The sequence below is a fragment of the Trachurus trachurus genome (genome assembly GCF_905171665.1).
Source record: "Trachurus trachurus genome assembly, chromosome: 4".
Taxonomy (NCBI): domain Eukaryota; kingdom Metazoa; phylum Chordata; class Actinopteri; order Carangiformes; family Carangidae; genus Trachurus; species Trachurus trachurus.
In genome coordinates, this window is record NC_139898.1 from 9,487,350 (window position 1) to 9,502,599 (window position 15,250).

The 15,250-nt window shown below is 42.6% G+C and overlaps 1 protein-coding gene across 2 annotated transcripts in view; it reads right to left on the reverse strand.

The window, feature by feature from the left end:
• Positions 1 to 2,960: 2,960 nt before the first annotated feature.
• Positions 2,961 to 15,250, reverse strand: part of LOC310984653 (oxysterol-binding protein-related protein 1-like) — a 28,592-nt gene continuing 16,302 nt past the window's right edge. Inside the window, exons 17-29 of one of the 2 annotated variants that reach the window (XM_083969921.1) lie at positions 14,211 to 14,397; positions 13,374 to 13,449; positions 12,515 to 12,649; positions 12,289 to 12,386; positions 11,383 to 11,565; positions 11,172 to 11,279; positions 10,977 to 11,066; positions 8,726 to 8,852; positions 8,409 to 8,522; positions 7,076 to 7,199; positions 6,896 to 6,986; positions 6,528 to 6,548; positions 2,961 to 3,772 (exon numbers count right to left, since the gene is read on the reverse strand). In XM_083969921.1, coding sequence (XP_083826047.1) covers positions 3,670 to 3,772; positions 6,528 to 6,548; positions 6,896 to 6,986; positions 7,076 to 7,199; positions 8,409 to 8,522; positions 8,726 to 8,852; positions 10,977 to 11,066; positions 11,172 to 11,279; positions 11,383 to 11,565; positions 12,289 to 12,386; positions 12,515 to 12,649; positions 13,374 to 13,449; positions 14,211 to 14,397 — 1,457 coding nt within the window. In that variant the 3' untranslated portion in view covers positions 2,961 to 3,669. The remainder of the gene's footprint in view (positions 3,773 to 6,527; positions 6,549 to 6,895; positions 6,987 to 7,075; positions 7,200 to 8,408; positions 8,523 to 8,725; positions 8,853 to 10,976; positions 11,067 to 11,171; positions 11,280 to 11,382; positions 11,566 to 12,288; positions 12,387 to 12,514; positions 12,650 to 13,373; positions 13,450 to 14,210; positions 14,398 to 15,250) is intronic. The other variant, XM_083969922.1, reaches the window with a different exon arrangement.

Consider the following 15,250-nt stretch of genomic DNA (forward strand, 5'->3'; position numbering starts at 1 on the left):
CACGGCGCGAGCTTTGGAACTGCACGGCGAGAGTTTTGGAAAAGCGAAGCGTTTTCACACTACATTTATGAGCCTCCGCGCGCACCGTAAAATTATTTTGACCGGCGCAAGACGGACTCATGTTTTCATTCATCAATAATTAAAGTCAGAGGTTCAAAGAGGTTCACATACCGTCGTAGTTCCGACCATAAACGGCGATTCAGCTGCGTTATTCTCATGACTCGTTGCGAAACTGAAAGTAAAGAAACGCTGGTCGGCTCGACCAGCATCTCCGCCACCACTAATAATAACAAAATAACGATAGAGACAGAATGATATATTTATCGAAAATGGGCCCATTAAAGGAGTATTATCGCAAAATTCGGCCACTAGATGGAGCCAGGCGGAGCTTATCAGATATAAACAAGTGGGCAGCTGTCAGAGAGAGAGAGCAGCCTCGTTTAGTCCCCCCCCCGCCCCCCCTCCTTCTCCCTCCCTCCTCCTCCTCCCTCGCCAGGCTGAATGAACGTGCAATCGCGGGAAAAAGAAAACTCGCTAGTGGAAGCGGCAGCTCTACGTCGCGCACAACCACAACAACGACAACAACAACTGAAACGTCCTCCTCCTTAATAACGCTGAGAGGACAGCTGAAGAAAGACACAGGGACGTGGAGACAAAGTGTTCTACCAGCGATTCAGTGACTGTGAGCACCCTAACACTGCTACATTACTTACTGTTGCATATTTGTCCGGTTCGGAGGTCTGATTTGCGAGTTCCGAGTGCATTTTAACGCAGCAAGCGCCGGGCCGGCTTGGATCATAACAAAGACAAATGCTGCATTTGCCCCACGAACACTATACTGTTGGCGATTTTTTTTGTAAATTTAGTTATGGCTCCCCCCGACCCATCTTTTACATATGTCAGCTTATTTTATGCTATTACTGCTGTATTTGCGATAATGCTCCTTTAACAAGTGTGGGTAGCGGAGATTCATCCACATTAACGTGAGACTTTTTTATAACCGATTAGAAACTCCTCGTTGTCCCTTTAACTTGGGCGCCGAAGGGAAGCGGTCTCCGTTCCGCGGCTATTCGCGGCGCTTCGGTGTCCGGTGTGAACCCGGCGTCACGGCGCTTCCGCGTCCGGTGTGAACCTAGTCTGGCTACAGGAGGCACTCAGCCTCCCTAGCCTATGCAGCTAACTCCCCTGGCTACCTGTCTTCATCGCCGGCAGCTCTGAGGCTTTGTCCACACGAGCCCGGGTATTTTTGAAACCGTGAACATATGTTCCCGGTTGTATGTCCTGTCCACACGCAACCGCGCTTTTGGTGGGGTTTTCGGGCGGGGTTGGTTTCACCAGGTGCGTGTGGACACTGCAACCGCGATTGTTTTTCTCGTTTACGTCATAGCTGCACACGTGCTGATGTAAACACTGCCAGCCCGCAGAGGTTGTTTGCAGCGGTTTGCAGAAGTTGACGTGAGCTCGCAAAAATTTCACTTCACACATCATCTTTGCTATTTGTATAGTTTTTCGATGAGAAAAATATAAGGAAACGGTCGTCAGGGCGATCCTCTTGTCAGCTCCAAACTCACCCTCAATCACAGACCACAGCTGGTTTTCCACACAGCATCATTTACAGTAACAATTGTAACTGTAAATTTAATTAATCATTTACAGTAACAATTGTTACTGTAAATGATGCTGTGTGGAAAGTGACGCTACAGATTACACACACTGCCGGTGTGTTTTTAAAATTACAGAACTACTACGCGCCGCAGTTTCTTATTCCCCACCTTGTTTGATTGAGAGTTTTTCGGGATGATTTTCATGAATGAACAGGCAATAGCCTATGTCACTGTCAGACCGGGTACGACGGGAGGGGGGTCGCACTGCTGTCATGCAGTGATAAAAAGAGCCTATGCGGAGATGAACGGAACGAGCCAAAAACCGAAAATGTATTTGTGACGTCCGTGGTCGATAGCCTATAAAGTGGATATGTTTCATTCATCCATGTTTTGACAGACAACACAACAGCCAGTGATAATGAGTTGCGCCGCACCGACAGCCATCAGCCAGCCAGGTGACGCACACAGCACAAGAGTCAAGACACAGCTCAGCAACATGTGCAGGCTGCTGCAGCAGTGCACGTCAAAGGAACACCGCCGAAAATAAAATAAATAGGCTACACACGTAGTTTTGAAATTGTTTTTGCGCATGTTTTCATCCATATAATGACCAAAAATGAACACTATAAGCAGATTTCTTGATAACGAATTATTTAAACAGCATTTGTATAGAAATGATTCCGTCCCAAGCCTTTTGATCCATAAGCGGTTTCCACTGTCTTTAGCCTTCCACACGTGCATTGCGTCACTTGGTAGCGGATTCCACGGTTGCGTGTGTACGGAGTATTTTTTATTACACCACTCGTGTGGACGCGGAGCAAAACTCTGGTTTCAAAAATACCCGGGCTCGTGTGGACAAGGCCTGAATCACTGCGAACGAAACCCTAGACCCTCCTGACAGAGTGCCGTGCTGCCGTGACTGTTGCTCCAACCCCAGCTGCTGCATCTGTGAGTCTCTTCACTGCTCCTCTCTTTGTCCCCTCTCCGCCACACCTGCATGAGATAGCTAATTACGGAGTCCTTGCTCCGCCTCCCACCAAGTCTCACCACAATATTTTGAGGAAAGTTTGGGTTCAATATCAGGCTCAAGGAAACTTTCACATATACTTGTAATCCAGGAATCAAACCACTGACGGTCTCATTCATGGACTACACACTGAGCCATTATCTTTTTTTTAATACATATTTTGTGTAACTGAAAAGGAGAAGCGGGGATGCACTGGATTACCTCCTGCAGAAAAAAGCATTGTTACAGAAATCAGATCAGATCACACTCTATTTTTAGACTCCTTTGAAATTTGTCCTGCGTTCCCAGCTTCCCTCACATAAATGGTAAACACAGTCGTGAATGCACTCAGTTTTATTGAGGTTTACAATAAAATAGTATAATTGAGGCAAAAGAAAAAAAAACTTTAAAATTCAATGTTTTCGACATAGTTTACCAGCTTTGCTTAGACTGTCTGATAGATTGTTTGATGCACACATTTTAGTTTCAGCAAAAATATTAATCAACCTTTTTACACAGCTTGATTCTTATGTTTATGTTATATCATATGGAACATGACAGACAGTATTCAGTGGACAAGATGATAAAAACAATATTTTTTTTACAAGGTAAAATATATAAGGAGACATACTTGACACCCACATCAATCTCATTAAATTAACTGTAAGTGGTTTAAGTTTAACATTAGTCCAAGAGAAATGTGAACAGCATGATGAGGTCACTGACGGCTGGATTTGTGTTTAGTATTTACAGTTAGAGTCAAAATACTATTACGGACATTTAAAAGAAGTTGGATGGACACTAAAGCCATCACGAGGACCTCTCCATTGTGCTAAAAATCCATTCTGAAGTGTAAATACAAATACTACATCTCACAACATTGTCAAACAATTCACATTTTGGATCTTAGATATTTGATATTTGTATGCACAGTTTTACCCTTTAAAGTAGAATAAGGCCACACAGTTTAAGTACACTATTTGCATATAGCTTGTAGTTACTGTAGTCGCTCGATTTAAAAAACTGGTAATGCTGCTCTGACCAGGAAGTGTGTGTCCATTAGTAAATGTCTGGCAGCTGGTTGTATTTCCTGTCCCAGTATCCACCAGAGAAGAGCCAGTCCTGGGAGCTGTTGTGGGGGTTTTGTCCCTGTTGAAACCACCTGAGAACACACACGCACATTCAATTACACCAGGAGATCACATCTCAATCAAATAATACAAAGGGAGGAGGAAACGCCATTCGTGCTTCATAGGTTATAGGTAATGCAGGGTAGCCGACGTGTGTTTATTAGTACAGTGCATTTAGTCTTGTTATATCTTTAGTGTTTAAAAGGAAGGAGGGAAATCACTCAGGTGGGGGAGTTATGTGACGTTTGAGTTAATTCTTTCTAGTGCCACTAAGCAGAGCAAACATGCTGGTGGAGGGACACTGTCTCCAAACCGTGATTGGCTGTCACATCTTATTACAGTCAGGGATAAGTTTCAGATGTAGAGAAACACAGAGTAAAACACCTTTGTAAAGCTAAAATAGAAGGAGGCTTGGCACTCCGAATTTTTTATCATATTATTGGGCCTCACAAATCAAGATTATGGCATACTGGCTGGATAACACAGCTACCCCACCCAACTGGCTCGAATTAGAACAAGAGACATGCCAGCCTAACTCTGTAGGTGCCATCCTTCTGGCACCTTACACTATTGAGAAGTCTTTGTACAATAGCAATGTGATGATCCAGAGTACAGTGCGTATTTGGTAGGGGTGCACCGAATGGCATTTTTTTGGCCGAAGCCGAATACCGAATAAAATCAAAACGCTTGGCCGAATAACCGAATAATACCGAATACTGAAAGTGGTTATAAAGTTTTTAAATAAAATATTTTTTTAAACTTAATTTTCAAAGAAAGTAAATGTTTATTGACTATTCTGACAGTTTTTGAACATTCCAGTTGCCGTTGCTCATCAAAAAAACCCAAGTGTCTTTTAAAACAGTGGTTCCTAACCTTTCTTGGTCAGATTTTTTTTAATTCATCAATTAGGCTGCTAGACATTTCAGGCGACCTCATTTGAATTTCAGGCGACCCCACGTGGGGTCCCGACCCCAAGGTTGGGAAACTCTGTTTTAAAAGACGTCGGCCACGGACGGAGTTGGCGACATGCTGGGACGAGGAACTTTCGTTTTAACTGCTGCAGCCGTGATCCCTTTCGTAGCCTACTCAGCATGTTGTTGTTTGGTTTTTAAATGATTAATTAAAAGGCGCGTTCCTACAGGAACGGTCCCCTCACTCAGTCCTCTCAGTGGCCGTGTCTCCGCTGCAGACAGGACGCACCGGGCTCTTGGAGCGACGTGCAACGGTGCGCGCGGTCGCTGTGCACCGTTGCACCCCACTGCTCTTGTTGCTGTTGTTTTTCCAGCAGTAGGAGTCACCTACTAATAAAGCTCCATGGGGTTTAAGCTGCCGTTTCCATCGTCGCGCGATCGCGTATTTATCAGACTTTTTTTTTTTTTTTAATATTCGGCCTTGCTTTGCGCTCATTCCACCGAAGGCCGAATGTTGCTTTTTTTGCAATATTCGGCCGAATATATTCGGTTACCGAATAATCGGTGCACCCCTAGTATTTGGAAACAAATCAAATCACACTTTAAGTTGAAACCCATATCTTATGCTTTACCTATCACTGGTAACCCTACGTTTCCTCCATCCACTCTGGATAATACTTTTAATCTCTGGAAGAACAGAGGCATCCATACAATAGGTGAGTTATACATTAGAGGCATTTTTGCATCCTTTGCACAACTACAGAGTAAATATAATATACCGGGTGGTAGTTTCTTTAGATACTTGCAAATTAGAGACTATGTAAGAAAATATTTGCATAATTTTGAGACTTTCTCAGGCTCTTCTCTTGATAGATGCCTCCGGCCCATGTCTTGCTCAGAAAAATCAATATCTTATATATATGACACTTTGCAGTCTATCAATCCAGTGAACTCCACTTTAATAAAAACAAAATGGGAGGAAGAAATGGGCACTGAGATCCCGGACCCTCTATGGGAAAAGAGTTTGGAACATACTCATCGTTGTTCTAATAATGCTAGGCACTGCCTAATTCACTTTAAGATTTTACATCGTCTTCACTATTCTAAGGAGAGGTTACATAGAATATACCCTGAGATGTCCCCTATTTGTGACAGATGCCTTGTTGCAGAAGACACGTTGCTTCACAGCTTCGTCCTGTGTCCCAAGGTTAAGATCTTTTGGTTTAATATCTTCAGTTTAGTCTCTAAAATATACAGTTGGAGCCTAATCCACATACTATTATTTTGGGAATTTCAGACGATACTAAAAGGTTAAATAACTACCAACAATGTTTCCTCTCCTATAGTCTCATCATCGCAAAGAAGCTACTTCTCATGCATTGGAAAAAGAAAGAAACACCCACCACAAAGATGTGGCTTAGTGATCTCACTAACACTCTCCATTTTGAGAGAATAAAATATACTCTTATGGATAAACTTCCACACTTTGAAAACGTTTGGTCACCTCTCATTCACTATCTCACACCTGGTAGTGGAAATTAATGTTTCCCCCTAACTATAATAAAGTAGTATTTTGACGGATGGGTAAGGCTGGGTAGAGTGGGAGGGAGGGATTTATTTCGGTTTTGTTTTTGTTTGTTCATTTTTCTGTACTCTGTAATACATGTGTATCTGTTCTTCATTTACCATTGTTATGTGTTCTAAAAACAAAAAGAGGACAGTATGTCCTAACTGCACATATTTCTATATGGATATACATTATACTCGTGTGTATGATGTGGATAATATAACAATGTTACAATGTGCTCTAATAAAAATATTTGAAAGAGAGAAACACAGAGTGATCACACCAGTGAAAATAGCGAGCAGCTCTAACCTTGGACCCAGGGCAGGACTCCTTAACGCCAAAGCGAGGATGCAACAGCAAAAAAGAGAGGTGAAGGGAAAAGAATGGCACAAAAAAAAAAGATATAATTATACCCAGAAGGGGAGAAAAGAGATAGAGCCACAATGGAAACTACACATAGTACATGTTTAACAGAGGAGAATTGGAGCTGACAACACCATGACTTATTGCTATTTTATGGATGCTGATTAAAGCTGATAAAAGCTGTCATTATATTTCTTAAAATTTAGTCCTTTCAGTGACAAAAAACAGCACTTGCATGTCAAAATGAGAACTTGCTGCACATTAGCTGATGACACAAAAGCTCCTTGTTAAACAGAGACACTGTCTCAACTCACTTTGTTTTCCACTCTTCGTCAGATTTGAAGCGGTTTTTGCGAGCAGTTCTCTGTTTTTCCTCAAGCCTCTTCTTCTCCTCACTGGCCTGATCTATTGAAAGATAACAATAATAATAATAATGATATTAATAATAATAATAATAAAAATATGAGTGCATTAACTATGTATTCAATTATTACCGATGTCACCGTTCTCCATGGCTCGTATATCCGGCCTGAGCCTGCAGTCTGTCTGAGGAATGACTCCCTCCATCTCTTTGTGCAGCTCATTCAGCTGCATTGCAAAGAACGTGAAGCTGTACATCTGGAGTTAAAGAATGTTTTGCACGTTAAAAACTATTCAAAACATCTCCTGATCTTAAAAGGATAGTTCAACATTTTGGCAAATTGGCCCATTGCTATTAGCCTGGTTGGCACGACTTTCCAATGTTGATACTCAGCATTGGGTCTGGCCAAGACGTTAAGAGAATCCATTTCTCAAAGCGCATCCTTCAAACCTGGTTTACCCGCCCCCCTCAAATGCCTCAGTCTGCTATTGGTCGAAGCCAGAATAGGCGGTGTCGAAGCTTAAACCAATCACACCGCTCTTTCCTCTGTCCGCTGCTCCATGCTGCTGTTTACAATGAGGTTCCGGTTGCTGCTCTACTGCGTCACTTACTTGAACACGCCTCTACCCAGAGCCGTTGGAGAGGCTCGACGTTGATTGGCTCTCGAAAAAGAGGGTGGAGTTCCCGAAAATTCGGGAGACAGAAATCCAGTTAATAGCACGGTTGGCCAGACTAGCAGTCAGCAGCGCTTTTGCGAGGCGTGACGTCACTAGTGTGGGCGCGACCAGGCTACATTGCTATAATCCTCATAGCATAGTCATAGCAGTAGGTTTGTTATCTTTAATTGCCGGTGCAAGCTATTTTTAGAACGGCGGAGCAGAGCCGTGAGCTGCTCAGAGCTACGCTACGGAGGCTCATAGAATTTCTTGTTTTCCCTCATGAAACTCATCCAATACACAATCCAACAACTCCAAAACGCTCTTGTGGACAAGTTGTGACCTGCACATTCACCACGCTATGAGATAATAACAGAACATTCCGAGACAGAGTTGTTTTCAAGGCAAATGCAGAGACTGGTTGCCGAAAAACTGCCCCCGACGGAACGCGCATCAGCTGTTTTGCATGAATTTACCTCGAAAACAACTCTGTCTCGTAACGTTCCGTTATTATCTCATAGCGTGGTGAATGTGCAGGTCACAACTTGTCCATGAGAGCGTTTTGGAGTTGTTGGATTGTGTATTGGATGAGTTTCATGAGGGAAAACAAGAAATCCCATTAGCCTCCATAGCATAGCTCTGAGCAGCTCACGGCTCTGCTCCGCCGTTCTAAAAATAGCTTGCAACGGCAATTAAAGGTAACAAACCTACTGCTATGACTATAGGGATTATGGCAATGGGCCAATTTGCCAAAATGTTGAACTATCCCTTTAAGACAGCGCTCCTATGAATGCGTGTAGTCAGTCCCACCTGGGTAGAGTTGGTTGGTCTGGGTGCGATCCTCCACAGCAGCTGGCTCCCAGGAATCATCTGCACAGTGTCTGCAGTGGGTGAGGGAACCTCCTCCTGATCCTCACTGCAACCCTGCAAACAGGAATAAAGATCCATTAGGTTCTCAACAAGATGCATAATTATGTGTGTTGCTTCACTGACAGAATAGTGTTTATCGTGGACGTTTTGATACGATCACTGTACTTGACTCCAACAGCTCAGTCTGACTGTTTTATTCCCACATGACTCATGATAACAAAGCGATGCCCTGATGTTCAGGAGAGAACACTTCATACCGCTTTGCTGCTTTTCTTCTCCTCTGCTCCTTTCTTGTCATTTTTCTTATGTGCTTCGAAAGTAGCGGGGTCGACCACATACAGACACTCTGTCCATTTCCCATAGAGAGCGCAGAGCTTCTTTTTGCTGAGGGGAAAAAAACACACACAAATGACTTGACCTGGCTCAAAAACTAGTTAATCACTTCTGTCCGTTCTGTGAAGCTCCAAAAATCAGAATAAACACTCTGATATGAGAAGTCACGCTGGCAGATTTTTGAAAATGTCAACAATCTCAGTTAAAAGATAGGGGGGAAAAGTCCAGGCATCATCGGGCATCGTCACGCTGAGTTAACACACAACATTTTCTCGTCTCTTCGCTCATTATCAGCATCTCATGTTTCTTCATAACTTCCCTCACTGTCATGTTGGGTATCTGCACATCTCCATGTTGCAAAATGTAGTCTTGTTCTTGTGGTTGTGCACTAGGCTTGTGTCCTGTTATTCATGTTGAGTCATTGCCTCTGTTGAGTTAGAAACCACTCGTCTGATCCATCTGCTCTCCTCCGTCTTGGTTACTGTGCCTGCTTCAGTCTCATGTCAGCTGCCTTCTCCACTCCGTCCATTGTCTTTTCCATTTGCATTTTTGGACTAAAACCCAGGAGATGGTTGTGGTGGCAATGAATTATTAATCTGCTGAATTGGTAATTGATCATTTGCATGCTGATTTGATTTTATAATGGGCTCTGGTGTCACACTTGGAAACGTAGAAACTGGCTCTGGCGTGATGAACCCAGCCTTGAGCTTTGAAGTCGTGATCTGCAAATGAGCCCCATTTAAACGGCTTATTGAATCATCTCAAATATAAAGGTGTATTAAGGAAATATTTTGATAGTTAGATTAATTGGCTGCAATGACACCAGCTGTGATCCCAGCTAATTAGTCAGTGAGGAAAATGTATTTTGTCTGACCCTCATGGCAGCCCTAATGCTGGAGGTCTGCAGCCAGACCGCTCTCCATGGCCCCATGGAGTGGTGAATATTACAGAGATGCACACAAGTCATTTTATTCTTGTCAAAGTCAAATCTCACATTGTGATGATTGTTCTGTCACTGGTGCAGCCATCTGTCCCATTTAAAACATTAAAGCATTACCATATCTGAGGAATTCAAAACATCCTCTGCATCACCATCAACAACTTATCAGAGAAATTAAAATACAACTCTGTACTGAACAGATAAAAATGCTCTGCACTTTCTTTCCGATTTCATGTTTTTATTTTATTTTTACTTTTTTGTGTACTTTTGTAAATATTTATTTCATTCATTTTTGCTACTTCTATTGATCTCTATTGGTTTCAAATATGGTTTTATGCTGTGTGTTTTTTCATGTGATGCGTGTCATCTCTTTGTTGTAAAACATGTGCTGCATCTCTTGTACAAATGTATTAATTGGCATTAATTTGTAGGAACACACATGAAACAGAACAACCATCACTTTAAACTTTTCTCTCACTTTTCCTCTATAAGTCAATAACTGTAGAGGATGTGAGATTAGACACATTTCGACATATTTGAATCTTAGAGGTTTTTCTCATTTCCTCTGATCTGTCTGTAGTAAAATTTTTGATGAAATAAGAGCAGAATTATCTCGATGAATGCGCAGATTGTTGTCTGCAGCCGCCGCTGCTGGTTAAAGCAATTTTCTGGATTTTAACTTCTTATGTCAGTGCTTTTCTGACACTTTATTGCTGTGTGTGTGTGTGTGTGTGTGTGTGTGTGTGTGTGTGTGTGTGTGTGTGTGTGTGTTTTTAAACTGCACTTTACATGTTAAGTGAGGCGTCAACAGTTCCCTGCTGCCTCAGAGTTAAATGCTGATAAAGATGCAAACACATAAGCTGTAAACTGATGGATGGAGCCGTGGGACCAAATTGAACAAATCTCCAGTCTGCGTCAAGTTGCAAATCATAATCCTGACACCTGAAGGTGAGACAAGACTAATTTACTTGCACTGCACATTATCAGACACAGAGGTCATTCAATTTGCTGAAAATAAATAAAAGAAGCAGGGTATAAAAATCATAATGAGAAATCAGTATAATTTGAAAAAACAGATTATAAATAGATCATATCTCATCAACATAGGACCCAGTTTGTGACTTGTGTCTCTGTTGTGTGGCAGGTAACGTTTATCCTGCAGTAACCTCATATGAGGACTCTTCAGAACAGACATTTAGACGACTCTGAACACTCTGCATTGCTGTGATCCGTACCTTTTATCCAGAATATATCCCTCAACTTTGTGCAGTTCTTTCCCAAAAAGGCCACATGGTTTGAAATTCAGGAAGCACCTTTCTCCAGTTCTACATGAGAAGGGGAAATGAGCAGGATTATCCTTCTGCCAAACCATTCATCTCTTCTGTCCATTTTGTTGCTGGATGGTTGTTGAGTCGTGTCTCTTACTGTACCTGTGGTTAATAATCTCTACACTTCCATACTGCTCAATCCACAGCTGGCCCACAATGATGTTGTGAACACAACATGTAGGATTTGTCCATGTGTAGGCTTCATTGTACCTGAAGAGAGAGAAACACAAGTTGAGGAGGGTGCACAAGTTTAAACTGGTCATAAAATCAACAAAACATTATTATTATTATTTAATCAACTAGAAGCTCGTACTTGGGCAGCTCCAGCGTGATGATGCCTTTTGGCTCAGCTTCCACACTCTTGCCCCAGAATTTGAGTTTGGGGTAGATGGATCCATGAAACACAAAGTCCTGTTTCAGGCCCTCGGCGTGGAAGGCACTGACTGGTGGGTGGTGGCTCACCTGCTCCGATATAAGCCTGAAGCCCAGGTCGTCTCTAGGAGAGAGAGAGAGAGAGAGAGAGAGAGAGAGAGAGACAGAGGATCATGGCTGTGCTGTGTGTCTGTCTGCTTACTTTAAAGGCATAGTTCAACATTTTGACAAATTGGCCCATTGCCATAATCCCTATAGTTTTAGTTGTAGGTTCGTTACCTTGTGCAAGTGCAATGGTGCAAGCTATTTTTAGAATGGCGGAGCAGAGCTGCAAAGCTACGGAGGCTCATGGGATTTCTTGGTTTCCCTCATTAAACTCATCAAATACACAATCCACCAACTCCAAAACACTCTTGTGGACAAGTTGGGAGTCGTTTTCGAGGTAAATTCATGCAAAACAGCTGATTGTTCCTGTCAGGGGCAGTTTTCCGGCAAGCAGTCTCTGCATTTGCCTCTAAAACAACTCCGTCTCGTAACGTTCCGTTATTATCTCATAGCGTGGTGAATGTGCAGGTCACAACTTGTCCACCAGAGTGTTTTGGAGTTGTAGGATTGTGTATTTGATGAGTTTGACGAGGGAAACCAAGAAATCCCATTAGCCTCCGTAGCGTAGCTCTGAGCAGCTCGCGGCTCCGCTCGGCCGTACTAAAAATAGCTTGCACCGACAAATAAAGGTAACGAACCTACTCCTAAAACTATAGGGATTATGGCAATGGGCCAATTTGCCAAAATGTTGAACTATCCCTTTAATATAGAATCAATGTTTAAGGTGTTAATTTACACTCACCTGACCAGCTCATAAGTTTCTCCCAGCAGGGGGTTGAAGGGTTTACCTGTGCGCTCCCACTGGGAGGCCACAGCAGACACCGCAAACGCAGCCACACACTAAACACACAACAATAAGCGCTAAACTCCAGAGCCCGAGGTTTAATACTGCTGAATTCATGCTGTGTTGCAATGCCTATTCAGCCGTTAGCATGTGACATGTCCAGGATGCTACAGAGTGTGACTACCTTCATCCTCTCAATAGAGTCTGATGAGGAGTTGGCCTGGTGTATAAGGTACGTGTGCTCCATGTATTCTGTCAGACGCTGCAGGAAGCTGAGCGGCTCGTTGAAAATCACCGGCATTGTGATCTTAGAGAGTTCCTGAAAAGACACATGAGGAAAAACTGAGTGATACTGCTTTATAACATCTCTACACACAGTATGCCTCAAATTCATGCTGAGAGTTGATTAGGCTCAATGTGCTTCAAATGTCCTGTAGGACACGATGTGACATATAGTACAATGTATACATAAATAAATGAAGACAGAAATAAATAATTAAATGCCTAAATGAATGCCAAATAAATTTAAATTTGGTAATAGAAAATGCTATTTGTGTTGATAGATTTTTAAATAATTATTTTCACATTTCTGCTTTCAGTAATTTCAGGTATATGAGCTCCACACAAGAACCACCTCTTTGGATTTTGGGGGGTTTCCAGTCAGATAATGCCAAGATGGTGAAGGTGGAGCAGCTCTGCTTTTCATAAACCTCAGAGACTATATCCATCTTAATTTACAGTCTATATGCACAGTATAACCCCAAGTACTTAAAATTAAAAGTCTGAATTGATGATTTTGCTCCGATGAATAAATCCTGAAGGGAACATGAGTGTGTGTTTTATTTCATTCCACTGTCCTCTATCCAATAGTTGTGGCGACATTGTGCTAAAAACAGAAATGAGACCCTCACATTAGCACTAGACTAGAGGGTCAGTCAGTATGATGCGTCCTTTGGGGATCGACTGTCAGAGTGACACTGAGATCTCTACAGTTGTGCGCTGCCAGTGTGGCTGATAAAAACAACACAGAGCTTGGTTCTCACCATTCCAATGCAGTTCCTCAGGATACTCCAGATGCTGAAGTCGTTCCTTGAAAACATCGGTGCAGGTAAACTGGTCCTAATATGACACACAACATCAACACACAGTAAGGTGCGAAGTGATGCACTGATGCGCTGATTTCTCCATAAATACACATGTTTCATTAGAGCAAATACACCAGACATGCAAAGGTTTTGTTCAAGTAACTGGAGCCAATGGAAGCCTTTGACATATTGTGTGACAAACTGGAGCAAAGCCCAGAGACACAATATCACAAGACTTGGAATCATCCATCAGTAACATTTATCTCAGATACAGAGAAAGAGCCTGGTCAAAGATCTGTCAAACATTTTTAAAATTGTATCTTTTTATTATGCAAAATATAAAAATAACATTAGTGGTTAGAATAGTAACTCAATTTAAATAGGAATTAGCCAACATGGGATCATACTGCAGACTGATTATTACATTACACTGTGTGTGACCTTATCAATAGTTAACGACTCCAACACACGGCTCAGTTCTTTCAATACAACTCTTCCTCCGGCCCTCAGCAGGCTGCCTCTGGCTATGAATTATTTACAGTATTAAGTGGAAAAACCTGAGGGAGGACGTAAAAATTAAAAGAAAATCACTGAGCAAACACAACTTCCTCTGTTGTTTGGGAGATACACCACACGCCTGACAGACACGTACTGCAGTTAAGAGCAACAATAGGAGTGTGATATGATCAGACAGTGTTTTGGTGAGTTGCTTCATCTTTTGATGAGAAGAGGATAAAAGCACAGGGGGATCAGCAGTCCATTTAGGAGACTGTAGGGGCATTCGGCACCACTGACCTATGCTTTGTGATCCCGTTGGGCTGAGTCTCGTCCTTGTCGCCATGGTGATCCTCCCGCGACATGCTGGTGGGGCTGCTGCAAGGGCTGCTTAGCATGACAGAGCCTTCGTCCTCCTCCTCGTCCTCGTCAAAGGAATGGCTGGCCACCGTCTCGAAGCCGCTCAGGGAGTACTCTGAGTCAGACTCTGAAGGACGGAGACCGAAACACACACACATTCAGTGCACGCACAAAATGTTTTGTATAAAATGCACCTACTCCAGTACCTGTTTTCTATGTTTTATAATTCCACACCAACACAGTGGTAACACATGACAGTCAAAGACAGGGTCGGCTGGTTTTGGCCTCTTGCCAAAAAAGTGTCACTATTACATAGTTTGTCCACCAGAGAGCACTGACAAGTTCTGCTAAATGCCGTGACAACGCAATAAGTGGACGGGACAAATGAATGTCCACAATATCAGATAATTCTCTTTGAATGGAAAGTATCGGAGTAACGTGGTCTGCTACTGTAGAGTGGTTAGAATGAGTCTCTCAGAGGAGTTCCTGAGGACTCATGTAAGGTTGAAAATAAATTCATCACGTAGTGTCACCTGCCGTCTTTACTGCAGATGTGACAGATGATGGGCTGAAAGACATTACAAAAAAAAAATGCTACATCTGTGAGAAACTTGCTCATCAGGACTACCATCCTGTCTCTGACTGCCTCAACCAAGCAGTTCATTTGCAGGAAAAATGATCACAATCTCTGCCTCTACTCCTGAGGCATAGAAATTAATAACGGTTTGAAGTGTTTTTTCACAATATTGTGATGCTGACCTTTGACCTCACTGATATGAAATGTTGTCGCGTCATCATTTTACCCTAATAAACATTGATGTCTGGTGTAAATTAGCTCATAATTAATGTATGAATCGCCGAGACCTTTGCTTTTGACCTCTGACCACAAAAAACGGATCAGTTGATTCTCAAGTCCGAGTCAACACCTTTGTCGTCAACAAAACTCCCTCCAACATGACGTGAGGTCACAGTGACTGTGG